This window comes from Gambusia affinis, linkage group LG20 (assembly GCF_019740435.1).
Source record: "Gambusia affinis linkage group LG20, SWU_Gaff_1.0, whole genome shotgun sequence".
Classification (NCBI taxonomy): Eukaryota; Metazoa; Chordata; class Actinopteri; order Cyprinodontiformes; family Poeciliidae; genus Gambusia; species Gambusia affinis.
This window is the reverse complement of record NC_057887.1, coordinates 15,462,425-15,477,849: the sequence shown is the minus strand read 5'-3', so window position 1 is coordinate 15,477,849 and position 15,425 is coordinate 15,462,425. Positions and strand designations below refer to the sequence as shown.

Genomic DNA, 15,425 nt, shown 5'->3' with positions numbered 1-15,425 from the left:
TCTGGAAAAAACTTTCAAAACAGCTGAAACACTGAGTTCATTCACATCACCTGATTCAAATAGTTGCCTTTGATTCCTAACAACTGGAACATCGATCTGTATTTTTAATGTACTTGCTTGATGGTTTTGATGACTTCATTTGATATGAGAAGCTATCTTGGAAGGTAGAATATCTTCGGGTCCATTTATCACTTTATCACGTCTGAGAAACTGTTTGTTTCCACTCCACTCCACTGTCGCCACATGCTTGCTCAGGAGGATAAATTAGTATTTTTGCCAAATGACATTTAGTAATCAACTGAATCTGTGTTTTATCGCAATTTAGATTAAATTAAACTGCACATATCTAAATCTGACTGTATGATTGGATTGAGCTGGACTCTAACAGGAGTAATTTCAATCAAAATGAAATGAAAATTATTCTCTATAACTGGATACGACCTGATGATGTTACAAGGAAATTGCGTGGAAAAGAAATATCGAAGCAGTATTTCAAGAGATCAGCCAGGATGTTAAAGCTTGAGAGTTGTTTTCCAAATAGGCACGACTTCAAATTTGTTAAGTTCTATACAGAATTACTGTTTTTGAACCATGCTTACATTGAAGCAGAAGATTAAAATATTTCATTAAAAATTTCGGTGTACTGAAAGGAATAGTTACCTTCAGCTCAACTGCATTGTTGGGTCTGGTGTTGCTCATCTTCCAATGTCTAAGCAGGCATTTTTTCCTTCCACTCAACTTTCTATGCACTCTGAATAACCAGCATCTTGTGGAGGGTATTTGTGATCATCTGCCAGACCGTGCATAGCATTCTGTATTAAATATTCCTTTATCTTAAATAAGGTAAATTTCTAAGGAACTACATTTTGGAATTTAATTTTTACAATATGTCAGCTCGCTTTTAGTACTGAATTATTGAAATAAATTTACTTTTTGATGATATTTTACTTTATTCAAATCCACCTGGTTAAACTGTGATGCAAAAGAACAACCCCACACAGTTTATGCATCTATTGAATAAAGACTAAAGGTTTATCTGATTTTACCTCGTAACTGAGAGCCTGCGCTTGTAGGTAAGTAAGAGGGACAGGAAGGGGCAGTGGGAACATTGCGACCGCTATATCAAGTTTCCACTGACAGGCGTGTACCTATGTTTTTTTCCACAGAGTGAGGGCTGTTAGCTTGGTGGCGCTAAAAGATGGTGTCACACAGATCCAGAGTGCCTCACTAAATGTTTAATGTGGCATGAGTGGGAGGCCGTCAGAGGACAGGCGGGTGGGGCTGCAGGCAGCTGTAGAGCTGGAGAGTTACAGTTAGAGGCTCAGAGTGTGTGTGTGTGTGTGTGTGTGTGTGTGCGTGTGTGTGTGTGTGTATGCGTGTGTGTGTGTGTATGTGTGGCTGCCTGCTCAGCACTCCAGCCCAGAGGTGGGACAGCAAACAGCTCTGTCAGCGAGAGAGAGAGAGAGGAAGAGAGAGAGAGAGAGAGAAAGAGAAAAAAAGAGCATAATAGTGATTTCACTTGAAAATCTTTCTGCGTGGTTGTCAGCGTGGGAACATAAAACAGTGAAAAGTTCAGATATTGCGAGGCAGTATTTGCTGAATCTGTGATGAGGAGCAGCGAAAGGAGGCCAGCATGTGTGTGTGTGTGTGTGTGTGTGAGAGAGAGAGAGAGTGTGTGTGTTTGTCGGTGTGCAAGACAAATGAGCACTGCAACGCAGGCTACACTGGCCCTTTCCTGCCCTGCTTTTCCTACGTGCTAACCCTGCTGCCTCTCCTCCTCTTCCTCCACAGCCTCCACAGGACTTATATAATTGTGAACTCCTCAGCCTTTGTTATCTCACACCGACCACACACTACTACGCCTTGCCCAGTTCAGAAGAAACACAAGAGCAGAGGAGGAAACGAGGAGTGAGAAGGATTTAATTTAAGAGAAATTATGTGATTTTTTTTCAGCAAGTGTTAGGCTTATTCTTTGTCTTGCATTACTGCACCCAGACCATGATGGTGGCACAGATACACAGCATCCATTAACATAACGGCAAACGTTGTAAATATAAATTTAGTGCTCTTGCATGTGTCATTGCACATTCTCACATTGACTTTATTCAAAAGATCCATGTTTACTGACACAATCTACAATTCTATTTTATGCTTTCTAGAATTATTTTTAATTAGTTATCTACTACTTCCTGTTTCTGGGGTTTAAATCTAAAACAAGTAGTTACCCTGATCTGCTCTGCAACCCCAGAACCAGAACCAAACGAGGAGAAGCAGCACTCAGCTTCTATGCGCCACAGATCTGGAACAAACTTCCAGAAAACTGTAAAACAGCTGAAACACAGACTTCCTTTAAATCTCACCTGTTTAGAGTTGTATTTGCAACGTAGTCCATTACAGATTTAACGATGGCACTTGACTTAATGTCATGTTTTGATTGTTGATTCTACGTTGCATGACTTTGTATTTTTGTGTTTGTTATGATGTAAAGCACTTTGAAATGCCTTGCTGTTGAAATGTGCTATACATATAAAATTTGACTGATTGGATTGATTAAAACATGATAAAATCAATAGAGAAGGCAAACTCAAGCTTCTTTAATTCCTATGGAAAACCTTAGGGGATTATGCAACTTTCTGAAACGTTACAAGAGGAGAGATGCTCTCTTGGTAAAAGGGAGTTATGCAAAGCACCAAAAGCATGTTTTCAAGTAAAACATAAATAAGTAATGGTAGCTTTCTAAATATCTTCAATCTGATATTAAGCTACTGTAATAAAAATGAAGTTACTCTGAGGGACTAAGCAGCTCAGTCATCCTCTGCAGGCCACCAGCTGATGTTAGCTTCCCTCCTGATTCTGTAATGGAAAACCTGGCAGATACTTATGTTGCCATCACTTACTGTTCCCATGCCACCCCACATTTAAAAACAAAACACCCACTGTCTGTAAAATAGCATGAAGCAGCCTGTTCTACAACAAACTGTTGTGCTGGAAGCTCAGAGAAAAGGCAGATCATTTAAACCCAGTGAGCAAAGATTTATGCTCACATATTTCTGACCTGTTTCATTAGGAGCATCTTAAAGTGCTGAAATGATTAATCGGATTAATCGGTTTAATCGTGATTACTGAAATAATCGGCAACTAATTTAATAATTGATTAATCCTTAACTGGAAGAAAAAAAACAACAAAAAGGCAATTTATTGAAAAATAAAACATATCCAGAGCAATAATCAATTCAATGTTGTTAAAATATATTTATACATTTTGCATTTAAGATGAAAACATTTTGTCTGTAAATGTAATAAAGTGGCATTGTGTTAGTTCATATTCACCCAAGGGATGCTCTGTTGTTGCATTTTAGGCAATAAAATGTTTATTTTCTTATTTAAAAAGAATTTCACTCATTGGTTTATTTTATTTTTTAACACATTCCTTATATTGTATAAAAAATTCTTAAGTGGGTATATTAAAAAAATCTGTACAATGTGTCAAATTTTTTATCTGATTGATCAATTGTCAAAAGAATTGATAGATGAATCAATAACTAAAATAATATGACAAAACTAACTTACAAGTAGCTTTTCAACAATATGTAGGACATAAGTTATAATATATAAGTTATAACTACAACTTTTTTGTCGATATTACTGTATTATTTACTTAAAACAATCTTCTAAAATTTATTTGTAAGTTAGTTTTATCTTATTTCAAGTGTATTAAGATACTTTCACAAGAAACGAGACCAAAATACTTCGTAGGATTTTGTTTATTACATTTCTTTTCTTTTTGCAGAGCTTAAATCTTATGTTTCATTTGCAACAAACTCCAAACGTGTCCAGTAAACACAAGTTTGCGAAATTAGAGTCTCAGCAGCTCTGATATATCCAGGCCAGACTTCTTCCTTTGTTGTGACTAATGAGGATGACTACGCCATCTGTTACATCATGACAACTTACAAGGCGGCTGGGGCCAAGAGTTGAGTCATGACACTCCCATTCTCCGCAGCTTTGGAGCAACAATCCGACTGAATGTCGGGTGGAGGGGAGAGTGAGTGAATAATAATGTCTCTCCTCCGTCAGCTCCTGTTGTCGTGATGCCGTGACGCCCTGCAGCCACAAGCCCCTGACCCCCAGATGCTCAGCGAGTTTGTCCTGGCTGAGCGGTGCAGCAACTTTGTGTCAACTTGTGTGGCTGCACAGAGGCAAAAATAAAAGAAAAAAAAAGAAAAAGGCAAGGCATTACTGATTAAATGCCAGAGTGCTCAGTCAGCTTGGACAGGAATGAATAAATGATGGCCGGCTTTTCTAACATCGCAGCAGAAATCAGACACATTCTCAGCTCCTGGTCTTGATAAATGAAGAAATACGTCTACTTATGTCAACCGGTGGCTTTTCTTGTGCACATAAACTAACAAGAACCGTAGATCCTGCTCATAAAATCATATTTTGTTGACGAGAATCTGGCGACAAAACAGTTAAGAAGCCAGAAGAAATCCCGTCTGCAATTTGTGACAAGTCATCTAGAAGCAGGGCCGGCCCAAGCCGTTTTGGGGCCCTAAACAGATTTTTATTAGGGGACCCCCCCATACCAACAGGTCGACACCAGATGATTCATTCAGCTTTTATTGTACTAGTGTTGCTATGGCTATTCATTTTAATCAGACAGGAGTAGCACATTAAAAAAATATCTGAATTTTGAAATGCAGAGTGGTACTTAAATGTTCCAAAGTTATTTTAACTATCTGAAACAAACCTTGAATTTACAATGAACAAGTTAAAAAGAATAATCTCTCTCTCCCTCTCTTTCTTGTTTTTTTTTAACGTTATCATCTGTTCAGCTCATTCGATTCAGGTCGATCCTGAAACTTTCTTTGGAAAAATTATATTACAGGGGAAAATATCTTGATATGGCAAAGGTTGCAGTTTTTCACAACAGACGCAGAGAAAACCGGATGACTAAACCTTGAGTTTTGATGCCACCTAGTGTTCAGATGGCGCCGGTGCAGAATTGCAGTGACGAAGGGTTTGACCTCATGATTGCTGAATTAACTTTTTTTTTATTTTTTATTCTGTCTTAAAGGAAAATTTCACTGATTGGAAAACAGTCTTTAACAACTAAAGGAGAAAAGATTTACATCTTTCTAATGCAGTAATTTAAATAATTTGAGCAACTTGATAATATGGGAATCTGTAGTAAAATATTCTTCCTGCTCCTCAGATTATTTCCTTTTTAGAAATCATTTCTGGTAGGGCCTTATTGACCCTGACCGCCCTTCATCCCAGCTGTATAAAATGTGTAGAAACTCAGTTAGCACTGATGGGAATGCAGTTTGTTTTCATAAAGCTTTAAATTGTTCTTTAAAATGAATCTTTAGTTGTAATGTAATCTCATGTTAGGATTTTCTTCAACTAGTTCCACAAAATGCTTGTGCTTGATTAGGCTCTGGGAAATAAAACACATGAACATTTTTATAACCGTTGATTTAAGGATGAAGTCACTTAAAATTAAATAAAAATCTGTTATTTGACAAACTTTCAAACTTTGCTTTCGCCCCAGGAACAAGGTGTGATGTTCACAATTTACCTTGAAATTAGTTGCTCAACTAACTGCAGTTTAATCATGACTTAATAAAGATTTTCAATTTGATAAATCCGCTGAAGATTCCTTTAAAATCAAAGACAAGATGGAAATAAAAAAGATTTAAACATAACTGCAAATTAATTCTCAATTTTTTACCCTCACACTTTTGCTTCATTTATCATCTGAAAATCAATTTATCTGATATTGATAAAGAACAAATTTCATATTCAATTAAAGCAATACCAACAGAAATAAACCATGTGTCTTCACTGTACATCCTGTGAGTTCACATATTACATAGATTTCTTTACTTTGGGTTCACTTGGCTGATTTGTGCATTTACTTAAGAATAAAAGCTCCTTTTCCTTCATTGGTCGTACAGTAAACTAATTGTCACATTGAAACATAGTTTACCAAACTTAATTTCGTTTTCTAGCAAACGAAAGTGCTGTGGTTTGCTCATTCTCCCCCTCACCAGTTACAGAAGACTACTCAGACAAACTATTTCGACACTTCCTGTTTTCTTCTCTCGTTTACGTGCAAACGTTATCGTGAGAAACAGTCAGTAGTTACTGTTATTGTTGAAGCTGCTAAGCTTCTCTGATATTAAGAATTGTCTGTGTTTATGTTGTGAAGGGAAGCTGCTTGCTCTTTACTCGTAGTTTGTCAGATTGTCTTTGTGACTTACTGGGAGAAAACGACTGAAAAAGTGTCAGAGGAGGTGAAACGTATCAGCTAACAGAAGCAACAAGAGGATGAGGAACGAGGCAAAACATGGAGCAAAAGGCTGAAGATGAAGCAATTAAAGACTCTAGAGGTAAGGATGGATGTTTTCTAACAAAAATGACTCAGAATGTCGTAACTCTTAAAAAAAAATAGGTTCAGATTGACTCAGCTGTGAAAAAATATTTGTCTCCTTAAAGATTTTAATTTTTGTTAAATGTTTCAGATCACCAAAGAAATTTCATCATCAGACAAAAGTAGCCAGAGGAAAAATATTTAAAGTTTTCATATTTTATCGTTATCCAAAACAACATGGCTCTAGGTAATCACAGCAAAAATCTTACCAATTATTTCTGGCTTCTAGTGCAAATATCTTAATACACTTGAAATAAAACAAAACTATCTTATAGATAATCTTTCAGCAAGGTGTAGGAGCTTATTTCAACTCAATAATTTCTCAATATTGATGAAAAAGTGCCTTCCCTCTGCGGTGTGACCTTTAACATGCCTCTCATGCTGAAGTTAAAACATAACTGCAAAGAAGAGTGAGCCAAAATGTCTCTAAAACAAAACAGAGTGAAGATTGCAGGCCAGAGCAGCAAAACCAGTTGTCAAGTTTAGGATGCAGTTGCAGCCAGGTTGGTTTGAATTATTAACTTAAAAACAGCCTTTTTATTTATTCAAGACACCTTTGTCTGGAATTAGCATTTGTTTGACGATGTGCAACAAAAAGAGAGACCAAAATAAATCTGTGTAGAAGCATATTTAGCTGAAAACCAGATACAGATGTGCAAATAAATTTTTATTAAGACCTCTGCACCAGCATGCTGAACTTATTGAATTTGTTTGATGCTTTGAACCAGCAGACTTTTAAAGTGTCACTAAATGTTTAGAGTTTAATTATTCATTGTGTCTTTTTAGGAATTTCCTCAATTCAGGCTGAAATTCATCATTTCCAGCCCAGCTTCACTGCTCAAGGTGGCAGCAATGTGGTGGCTCCTTCCATCGTTGGCTCCAGCGTTGGCAGCATTAACATTAATATATCAATGGGCAAAGGTAGGCATACTTAAAGTCATATTACCTATACCTCAATAAAGGGGTTCAATTGCATTAGTATTTTAATGTTTTCTCTTAATTCTGTATTTATTTTATTCTGCAGAATCAAATTATGTCTTCAGAGAATCTCTGAACCAAGACGTTGCAGGCAGTTGCAATGCTGAGCAGAACCAAAGTAAGCACTTCCTCTTCCTCAAAGTAAATGCAAAATGGTTGCGCAACATCATAAAGACACGATTAATAACCTTGTACAATTTTCCTCAGATAAATTAGCAGAATGCCAACAAAAAGTGAAAGCAACTCTGAGGAGGAAGTTCAGTCATTTGCATGAAGGGATTGGAACGGATGCAAATAAGATGTCTCTCAATCAGATCTACACGGAGCTCTACATCACTGAGGGCGGATGTGGTGTGGTTAACAAAGAGCACGAAGTGAGACAGATAGAGATTGCATCGAAGAGATGTGCAACTCAGGACAAGTTAATCCACTGCAGTCGTCTGTTTGAGTGTCAACCCGGAGGCGAACGGCACATAAAAATTGTGGTCACCAGGGGAGTCGCCGGTATTGGAAAAACCGTATCGGCCAATAAGTTTGCTCTTGACTGGGCAGAGGAGAAGGCAAACACAGAGATAGATTTTGTGTTTTCCCTCTCCTTTCGAGAGCTGAATGTAATGAAAAAGACTGCTTTTAGTCTGGTGGAGCTTCTCCGTGTGTTTTACCCTGAAATAAAAGACACAGAAATCTTTAACGAGCCTGAAAGCAAAATCCTCTTCATCTTGGACGGCCTGGATGAGAGTCGGCTGTCGCTGGACTTTCAGAAAAGTGAAATATTGTCAGACGTTACAAAGCCAAGCACAGTTTCTGTGATTCTCACAAACCTGATCAGGGGATGTCTGCTTCCCTTGGCTCTCATTTGGATTACAACTCGACCAGTAGCTTCAGCTCAAATCCCAGTTGAGTACATTGATCTGGTCACTGATGTGCGGGGATTTAACGACTCACAGAAAGAAGAGTACTTCAGGAGGAAGATTACTGACAAAACCGTAGCAAATCGGGTGATCGCACATGTGAAATCCTGCAGAAGTCTTCACATCATGTGCCACTTACCAATCTTCTGCTGGATGGCGGCAAGTGTTCTTGAGAAGAACCTGGCAAATAAAGACAGCAAAGAGACACCGAGGAGTCTCACACAGATGTACATCCACTTCTTGTCCTTCTATGTGGAGAAAATGAAGAAAAAACTGACAAGAAGAGACTCCACTACTGACTGTGTGAGAAGTAACCTCCTTGCTTTGGGTAAACTTGCTTTCAAAGAGCTGGCGAAGGGTCACCTGATCTTCTACGAGAGTGACCTCATCCTTAATGGCATCAAGGTCACAGAGGCCTCCATGTTTTCAGGTGTTTACACACAGATCTTCAACGAGGAGATGACAGTGTGTAAAGAGAGGATGTTCTGCTTTGTGCATTTGACCATTCAAGAATTCTTTGCAGCGCTGTATGTCTACCTCATGTTCCACAACGAAAACGACAACGTTTTGGTCAAGAAGTCATCTGTGTCACGCCGTCTAATGTCCAGAGAATCATCAGAGGTCATCCTCTACAAAGAAGCTGTAGAAAAGGCACTGCGGTGTGAAAATGGGCATTTTGACATCTTTTTGCGCTTCCTTTTGGGTCTATCACTGGAGTCCAATCAAACGTTGTTGAAGCATCTAATGACCAACAACAGAACTCATCAAAGAACCAGAACTGAAATCATTAAACACATAAAGGAGAGGATAGAAGACAGCCAATCTCTTGAAAAGTGCTTCAATCTCTTGCACTGTCTGAATGAGCTGAATGACCACTCTCTTGTGGAGAAAGTTCAGGACATCTTCAGCTCGGGCATTTTGAACCAAGCCACCCTTTCACCTGCCGACTGGGCCACACTGATCTTTGTATTGCAGACCTCAGAAGAAGAGCTTAATGTGTTTGATCTGAGTAACTACATGAGGTCAGAAGAGGGGCTCCTGAGACTAATGCCTGTTGTGAAAACAGTCCAAGTTGCAAAGTAAGTCCTTTGGTACGATCTTTTTAGTTCAGATTGAGACTTTCCAAACACTTACTTTAATGTATGCTATTGTGGTACTTAAAAGTTATAAACGCTTTAGAAATAACTGTACTTTTACATGGAATGGATAGAAAACTGCTTTGCAAGATCTTTGTAATCCTGACACTAATCCCTGGACTTCACATGTTAACATCGGACATGATGGTGTCCAGCAATATGGCTGACAAAGTCAACAAACTCAAGAGACTCCAAAAAAAATGGGAGGCTGCTTGTGTATTACAGTAAAACTGAAAAAAACTACTTCTAAAAAGTATGTAGAGTGAAAATGTATGTAGAGGCACCTATTGTTCTACACCCAATAGAATGTTTCTTTATTCTTAACTTATTCATCCGCCTACCGGAATGCGGCTCGCACCGCTGCGAGCCCACCCACAAAAGTGGTATCAAAACGTGCGGCTCGTGCCCGGGAGGGGTGCTATTACTTTTGGTGGGATTTGGAGTTACCATGGCGACGTAAAAAGCAAAAAACGACCCCAAAATCACTAACGAGCTCACCAGGTGCAAGTCTCTAAATCCTGAAAATACCCTATTTTGAGGATTTTCTGTGTCATAACTTCATGTAGAAACGTCATTCAAACTTCATTTTGTAGATACGTCCGTGATCTCTTTTAAAGTGAAGACAACCGTCAATATGTATTATGGTTTGTCCACAACTTCTTTCTAAGCGACCCAAAGTTTTTGATTTTTGGAAAAATCAGAGTGTGAAAAGCTCCGCTAGTGAGAGTCAGGCGACATTTTGACCCCAAATCATTTTTTAACTCGCCCTCACGCTCACAAATATTGCATGATTGGTATGAAACTTGGTCATGACATTGATACGCGTGCCTGCTCCGGTCAAATGTTTTCAAAAATTATCTAGCGCTTACAGTTTTCTCTCCAGGTGCTTCAGAGCAAAGTCATGCGCCAGGGTAGCAGACAGATCTCACTGATTCACTTCCATGTATTTCTGATAAATTTCAGACCATGGCACACACTTTTTTTATCTCATCGATGTTAATACTGTGAGTGAGGTAGAGATATGAATGGCGGGACTATGTGAGACGACAAATAGCCCTCTCATATGCTTCAAACGGTTTTCGAATATGTATTACGGTTCCCGAACGGGAAACAGTTGTTTGCAATGCTTTTTTTGGTCAAACTGGCTGGCTCAAACAGAGAATTGTCTCCCCCTGGATGTCTCACTCACAGCTGGCAGAGAGGATTATTTACCATGGCAACGGAACCCAGAGCAGGGAGAGCTGCTTAGGACTACAAATACGCATCACTGTAGTTCTAACTAGTAGTTCAGTTAAAACAGAGGAGGACTGAGCTGGCCTTTAGAACAACTTGCTGCTATGGGCTGTATATAACTCATTTAACCCTGTCACTGTTACACATGGGATGAGTCTAGCCCTTTGAAATGAAGCTTACTGAAAATTTCAAAATAAAAGCCCTTGAAAATTTTTACATCAGGTCATTGCTTTTTTGAGCGTTATATGACTGATTTAATCCAATGACTGTTACACATGGGATGACTTTGACCCTTTCAAATGAAGCTTAACAAAAATTTCAAAATAAAAGCTTTGGCAATTTTTACATCATATATTTGCTCATTTTTGCTTGACGTGATTGGTTTATCCAAAGCACTCTTAGACACTGGATTAGTGTGGGCATTTAATATGAAGCTTACTGCAAATTTCAAAATAAAAGCCTCAATATGCCCCTCTGGACAGTGCACTGCCGGAGGCGGTGCAATGATATCATTCTGCATTATCTGTTTATCCGAGGTTAGGGAACTGCCTTGCTGCGCAAGGCAGTTCATTAGCATTAGCCTTTTAGCTTAAACAAGCTATTTTCTATTTTTCAGAATTATTAGCCATGTTTAGTACACTTAATGGAGTAAGTAAATGACAGTAAACATTCTAATGATACCCCACATGCTACTGAAAGTATTTATGCTTACATTAGCATATTTGTTCATTTTAGCTAATACACTTGCTTTATCATACTGAATGTTGCATGTCCAGCTTACTTAACATTCTTGTGATTCTCCACATGCTATTGATTACATTGCAGCTTTCTTTAGCATTGATGCAAATTCTTAGCATCAGAATGCTGGGTCCAAACCGACGGGCACACTTTGGCAGGCCCCAGTTAAATTTCTTCAGGAATTTTCTAGTTATCTAGCTACTATGTTGTCAAATACGGAAAGTCTGGCACAGTTTTCACATGTCATGCATTTTTTTTCCTGGTCCAGTTTGATAGCATGCAACCTCACGGCGATGTGCTGTGAAAATCTGGCCAGTGGCATCAGCTCATCCCAACTCAGAGAGCTGAACCTGAGCAACAACAACCTGACAGATGCAGGACTGAAGCACCTCTCTGACGGGCTAAAGAACAGCCAACTGGAGACACTGAGGTCAAAATCCAACATGTCTGCTCCACAGGTACATGCAAGTGACACTATATGTGGGTTTAACTTTTGTCTTTGTATTTTTTTTCTTGTTTGCTTAGACTAAGAAGCTGCAACCTAACAGAGAACAGCTCGGTTACTATAGCATCAGTCATCAGCTCCTCCTGCTGCCGCCTAAAAGTCCTGGATCTTACCGACAACGACTTTCAGGACAATGGAGTTAGAACGTTCTCGGCTGGACTGGGGAGTTCGTACTGCAAACTGGAGCAGCTTCGGTAAAACATGCAATACTTCCTAAGTAAAGAAATGGCTCTCTGACGCTGCTGTACGGGTCATTTTGATGAAATAAAATTTTGTCAAAGTTTGTCAGGATGCAGAGTGACAGAAGAGGGCTGCACATTCCTGGCATCTGCACTGAATTCATCCCATCTGAAAGAGCTCGACTTGAGCTACAACCATCCAGGAAACTCTGGGCTGTTGCTGCTTTCAGCTCTGCTGGAGGACCCACAATGCACACTGCAGATACTCAGGTAAGAAAGCATCAGTCTGCCAGGGTTCAGTCAAAAACTTTACCTTTGGTCTTTGCAAATATATTCATAAACTTGAAATCTATTCACATTTTCTCACTTTATAATCATAAAGTGTTTACTGTAGAAATTTTGTATGATGAAGGAAAAAAATTGCTTTATTAATTTTATGTGCTTTACAAAATTGATAATTACGTAAAGCAAACAAAATTATGCTTTACATATTTATGGAATTGATGTTAAATGATGTTAATTAACAACAATAAATTCTTGTTAAGTAACAATTACTTAAGAACAATTAACATTAATAAATGTTAATGAACAATTAACCTTATTAACAATTATTAAATGTTAATTCCACTTAAAACTTGTTAATAATGAACTATTTTTGTTAATTAACATTGTTAATTAGAATGGAAAAAGTGCTAACTACCACCCATCTAGTCAAGGCAGTTATGTAATTTTTAAATATTAAAAGATTGATAATTTGAGGAGTGACGTGGTACTTGAGTAGATTTTTTACCAAATCCTTTTTTAATCTTACATTAGTTTTGTATTTTGGACAGCTACTTTTACTTTAAGTTGAGTAAAAATATGTTGAAGTATCACTACTCTTATGTGAGTACAATTTTGGGTTACTCAAGCCACCTCCTCTCTTAAACCAAAGGAACCAAGATAACATTTAGCAATCTGTTTTAGTGTGGAGCAATGTGGTGAATCCAGGATCCAACCTGGTCCGAGGAAATGTAAGTAGCCGACATATTTGATTATTTTTTGCTTGACTCATATAAATGATTAATTCTTTCTTCTTTATTTTCCTATCAGACCTTAAGAAGTTGACCCTGGACCCAAACACAGCCCACAGGGATCTCTCCCTTTCCAATGGGAACCAGAAAGCAACACGCTGGACCAAGAACTCGTATCCGGATCACCCGGACAGGTTCGACTACTGGACCCAGGTGCTGTGCACAGAGGGACTGACCGGGCGCTGCTACTGGGAGACGGAGTGGGTCGGGAGGGTCTGCATCGGTGTGGCCTACAGACGGATGTTGAGGAAAGGAGAGGGTAATGACCGCTGGTTAGGCCGTAATGACGTCTCCTGGGGCCTGAACTGCAACAGAAACAGCTACCATATCCTGCATGGGAGCATGAACGACGTTGTTCCAGCTACACCCAACTCCAATAAAGTAGGAGTCTACCTGGACTGGACGGCAGGGTCGCTCTCCTTCTTTAGGGTCTCCTGTGGTGACCGGACTCTCCTCCACACCTTCCACACCACCTTCACCGAGCCCGTCTACCCCGGCTTCCATCTTGGCTGGGTCGACTCAACCGTACTGTTATGCTAATCCGGAAGTTTCCCTCCGATGTCGAAATTAGGCGCATCGACTGCTGCCTGAGCCAAGTACTGAAATGTTTGAGCCTGATAATGTCTTTTTATGTTGTAAAGTTTAACAAAAATGTGATTATTATATTAGAACTGAGCATTAAAAAAATCGAAAACTGTGACTTTAAAATGCCATTTTACATCCTTGCTTTAAATTGTAATAAAATGTCATTAGAAGTTGTGTAAATATGAACATTTGACCCGAATTATAAATCACATTAAGTACTATGCAATAAACTGCAATTTTATTTTACTTTTATACAGCTGAATAATTACTCGATTAATCAATTATTTAAGCAATCGTGAGCTAATTTAATCAGTTAATCATTAACTGGAGAATACAATCTCAACAACATACTCAGAGCATTAATTAACGCAAATCTGGAAAAAATTCAAAATTTTGACATTTAAGAGAAAGATTTGTCTGTAAATATGTTTGCATTTGCAGCTTCACCTGGTTCAAATAAAATAAAAATGTTGATCACCTTTTGAAATTATTGAAGTGTCAACTTCTTTTAACATTTTAGATTAAGCAGTTAATAAAAAATAAATATGCTGACAGTATTTTTTAGTTGGCGATGCATCCTTTGCCACAAATGATCAAGTTACATGAATAAAATGGTTTTATTTACAAAAGGAATTTAATTTGCTCATTGATATCCAACATAATATTGTGTAGAAAATGTTTAATCAGAATGTAGCTATTTTTTTCTAATCTGATTAATCGTCAGAAAAATTTATTACTAAAATCGTCGTTAGTTGCAGCCTTACTTCCATACTATAAGAAAAATATCCTCTGAAAGAAGCAGTTTATCTACAAAATGCCAAAGTTTGTCAAAAATAACTGAGAATATAAGAATTTAACTTTTTTCGCAATTTCTAAAATTGTCTTTCCTTCAGTGAAAAGAGGATCAGAATTTCCGATTTCACTTTAAACAATCATTTTATTAGCAGTCCCAGGAGGCAATGGAAAAACAAAAAGAGGAAGAAAAAAAATGGAGGAACAGAAATTAAAATTACAGTAAAGATGGCGGGTCGATCAGAAACGGTGAACAGAAAGACAGAACAGAGGGCTGAACACGCACACACTGGACACAAAAGTCACATCGTTAAAACAGAACAGAAAGTGATAAATGAGTTGATGCTAAAGGTCGTGTGTGTTGGCTGATCCCTCTGTTCCCCGTGAGAAATTCACCAGGACCGACCCCCCATTCATTCATTCATTCACTCACACACACACACACGCACACACACAGAGAGACAGAAACATATCAAAAAGCCCATCTCTCGAGTAAATCCACAATTTTTAAATCTCAGTTGATCATGTCAAGAGAAACCACGACACCCCGGCTGCTCTGCCAGGTCTTTAAAATTGTTATTTTCTATTCATTCTGTACACATCATATATTTTATTTACACACTGAAAAGCTCAGCGGATACAGCGGATCAGTGCGGATACGAGTGAAAGTTGGCTCATCTGCCGTCATTCTCTGTTCGATACTTTCAGCCGGAGAATCCTCTTTTACACAACCGGCGCCTCTGATTCGGTTATAAAGTCTGCAGCGTCAGTACTCCTAAATCCTTCACATTTGCAATAAAAAAAACAACTAAAACCTCTGAGATCAACCTGTTTGTTTTCGATGCTGCGCAGAAACAAA

The 15,425-nt window shown here is 38.4% G+C and overlaps 1 protein-coding gene across 1 annotated transcript; it reads left to right on the top strand.

The window, feature by feature from the left end:
- Positions 1–6,084: 6,084 nt before the first annotated feature.
- LOC122823346 (NACHT, LRR and PYD domains-containing protein 3-like) lies at positions 6,085–14,261 on the top strand. Its single transcript, XM_044102852.1, has 9 exons — positions 6,085–6,395; positions 7,223–7,357; positions 7,461–7,532; positions 7,622–9,404; positions 11,701–11,862; positions 11,958–12,131; positions 12,219–12,386; positions 13,083–13,129; positions 13,209–14,261. Exons 1-9 carry the CDS (start codon positions 6,353–6,355, stop codon positions 13,727–13,729), a joined length of 3,105 nt encoding a protein of 1,034 aa, XP_043958787.1. The 5' UTR covers positions 6,085–6,352; the 3' UTR covers positions 13,730–14,261.
- Positions 14,262–15,425: the final 1,164 nt, after the last annotated feature.

Excerpts from the sequence above, each read along its gene's own strand:
- LOC122823346 (XM_044102852.1), top strand. The coding sequence starts at position 6,353 with ATGGAGCAAAAGGCTGAAGATGAAGCAATTAAAGACTCTAGAG. Across the intron at positions 7,358-7,460 it reads TAATATATCAATGGGCAAAG|AATCAAATTATGTCTTCAGA; the intron begins GTAGGCATACTT and ends TTTATTCTGCAG. Across the intron at positions 12,132-12,218 it reads TGCAAACTGGAGCAGCTTCG|TTTGTCAGGATGCAGAGTGA; the intron begins GTAAAACATGCA and ends ATTTTGTCAAAG.